At 42.5% G+C, this 3227-nt stretch overlaps 1 protein-coding gene across 1 annotated transcript in view; it reads left to right on the top strand.

Moving 5' to 3' along the window:
- Positions 1–3227, top strand: part of LOC103917313 (Y+L amino acid transporter 2-like) — a 24617-nt gene that overhangs the window by 11447 nt on the left and 9943 nt on the right. The window contains 1 exon segment of the mRNA XM_009324435.1: positions 2226–2351. Coding sequence (XP_009322710.1) covers positions 2226–2351 — 126 coding nt within the window.

The following is a 3227-nucleotide window of genomic DNA, read 5'->3' as shown; positions in this document are numbered from 1 at the left end:
TCCCTATACTCTTCCCAGGATACCTGTCCCTGCTTCCACTGCCTGTGCATTTCCTTCTTGCCCTTTAGTTTGACCAGCAGGTCTCGACTCAGCCATGCCGGTCTCTCGCCTTCTTTTCCTGATTTCTTACACCTGGAGATTGAGAGCTCTTGCGCTCTATGGAAGGTGTCCTTAAAGATCTGCCAGCTCTGTTCTGCTCCCTTGTCCCTGAGGGCAGTTTCCCAGGGGGTCCTATTCACTAATTCCTTGAAAAGCTGGAATTTTGCTTTACTAAAATTCAGGGTCCTGACTTTACTCTTTGCCTGACCCATATCCCTCAGGACTGCGAACTCCATCAATGCATGATCACTGCAGTCCAGGCTGCCTCCAATCTTGACATCACAGATGAGCTCACTTGTGTTGGTGACCAGTACTGCATCCCCTCTGGTAGGCCTGTCTATTACCTGGCCTAAGAAGTTATCCTCGATGCACTCCAGGAGTCTCCTGGATTGCCTACAGCTCACTGTGCTACTTTTCCAGGAGATGTCGGGGTGGTTGAAGTCCCCCAGGAGGACGAGAGCCTGCACACGCGATGCCTCCTGTGGCTGGAGTAAGAAGGCTTTGTCAATAGGCTCCCCTTGATCGGTCAGCCTGTAGTAGACACCAACCACAAAGTTCCCTTTGTTGCCTTGGTCTCTAATTCTTACCCATAAGCTTTCAACCTGCTCTTGGCTATTCTTCAGAGGCAGCTCTTCAAGCTATCCATTTCTTGATGTAAAGGGCAACCCCACCGCCCCTCCTTCCTTTACTAGAGCAAGGTTTACAGAAGTCATTATTTACAGACATGTTTAAAATTATACTCAAACCTGACACTAGGCATAAACAATCATTATATAACCTATTGGGTTTTTTTAATACCAGAATAAAAACAAAATTCTGTCCCCATTGCACAATATTGGTATATTAATAGGAAATAATGGGGCAAATCAGGTCCCGCTTCTGTAAATAGGTCTATTATTGCCTTGACAACTGACAGGACGCTCTGTCAAATATGCAGAGTCACTCGTGAAAATGAAGGCAAGAAGTTCTTTGAGCATCTGTGGTTGGATGCTAATTTCCTTACTATATAGAAAGGTTTCTAAATGTTTTTCATTTTAAGCATTACAAAACCCTTTTTCTTCCTTTCAAAATTGAAGTATAGATTATAGGCAGGTCAAAGAAACAGAAGCAAAGACCAACAAGACTGCTAGAGAAGGAATAGCCCATTCTGATCCATGACTGAGAGCACTCTGGACCACCCATGCTGCATTTGTCCTGCTCTCTTCTCCAGCAGCTGGGCTGGAGACCCAGTATGGTACCAATGCATACCCCTACCTTTCCTCATCTATCTCTGTTTTGAATTACGGAGTTGCAAGAGAGACAAGTTGCCCATGATGCCGTGTATGTGTGCTAGAGTGAGAGGAGGTGGGCACACAGCTTGGCCCCTGGCTGGACCTGCTGCCGGCCAAGCAGCAGCACTTGTCACAGTGCTTTATCTGCTCATCAGGGCTTAACTTCTGTGACAAAACTGAATGCAAAGAATATGGCAGAAGGAGGAAAGGAGAACAAGTTGATCCCACCCACTCTCTGCAACCAATTACTTTGTTATTTCTATGAGATTCTGTCAAAATTGAGGCTTGAGAAAACTCTGTAAGTGACTACTTCTGTAATCTTCAGACTCAGGGTCAAAGCGTGAATGACACAGCTTCTAAGCCATGGGCATGGAATAACAGCATGCTGGGCTGGCTCAATTCAGTATCTTGTCCACAGCATCCAAACCTTTTGGTGCAGAAGCTGTCCTTACTCTATACGTAGACTAGAGTTTGAATCAGCATGGAGAACTTCAGGAAAAACTCCAATTCAAATAAAAGATATGAAGAAATCTCACCTTCTGCATGTGAGCAATTCTGTTGACTTTAATAAAATTTAAAGATTATTTAAAAGGAGCAGGAGTTAGTCCTAAAATTCAAAAGCTGATGTGTTTTGTGTTACCTACTGTCATGAAAACAGTATCCTTCAGAAAATCATTGTGTAAATTTTAAACTAGGTATTTCATTCATTTTGATAAATCTAGGTGGTCCTGAAATGGTGAAATTTGATTCTATTTTATTGCTTGAAAGAAGGGTGGTATCTGGAAGGATGGATTTGAAATATGCTTTAAATAAAACATACAGTGCTCCTCTCATACACGTTCTTTTTCTCTGCAGGTTCCTTAACATTTATTAATTGTGTTAATGTCAAGTGGGGAACCCGTGTACAAGATGTTTTCACATATGCAAAAGTTATGGCTCTTATCTTGGTGATATCTGTTGGCCTTTACAAAATTGGTAAAGGTAAGAATAATTTTCATTTACTTAGGTTCTTAAAAATGAACCGTATATGAGTTTCAAAATCTGTGCAGGAAGATCAGACTCCTTAAGACTTACATATGAAGTGTTGTTTATTCTGGACAAAATTGTCTGCCATAGGAAGATCAGAGGAATTTTATGGCTTGTTAAGCAATGGGGGTTTAATTCTTCTTCTATCCATAGTGTGGCAAGCCAACACACGCCAAGTTCTGTGTTGCTCAGGCTGAATAGCAAATAGCAGCTGAATTAACATCAGTTTAGTGCTAACTAGTTTAAAGTCAGCCTCAGTGTCTCTTGACTCATGCTTGTTAAAGGCTAGCATTGCTAAGTGTCCTACGACAGGACAGCACAGCAGAAATTGCTGGACGCGTCCTTCATATCGCTCCTCACCCCCAGCTCTCCCTGCCCTGCCCATGGCAGAGAGCTGCCGCAGCACCCTGCGAGGGGAGAAGATCGGGAAGGGAGGAACTCGTCTTTTCCTTCATTGGTGAGAGGGTGTGCTTGTTCCTAGAAACAAGGGAGAAGACTGTAATAGTGCAGTCCTGTGAATCACTGTGGTATTGTAAGACATCACAGGACAGATGAGCCACCTCCTATCAGCAGTAACCGAACTGAACTGAATACACTGAAAAGCTGGAGACTATTTTATTCTCGTGCTACCTCTGATCTTTGCATTTGACAATAGATTTGATTTTATTAATTTAGGCCTCTGGTACAATGAAGTCTCTTCCAACTCTAGCTCTGTTTCTTAATTACTAAGATTTCTTCATTTTCCTTTCCCATGAAATTCCTAAATAGCCATTGTATCTTTATTCAGTTGAAATAAAGATTGTTTCCCCTCTTCAGTTCAGGAATTTTCTT

This window comes from Pygoscelis adeliae, unplaced genomic scaffold (genome assembly GCF_000699105.1).
Source record: "Pygoscelis adeliae isolate BGI_AS28 unplaced genomic scaffold, ASM69910v1 Scaffold145, whole genome shotgun sequence".
Classification (NCBI taxonomy): Eukaryota; Metazoa; Chordata; class Aves; order Sphenisciformes; family Spheniscidae; genus Pygoscelis; species Pygoscelis adeliae.
Note: the sequence above shows the minus strand (reverse complement) of the source record. Positions and strands in the feature narration are given on the sequence as shown.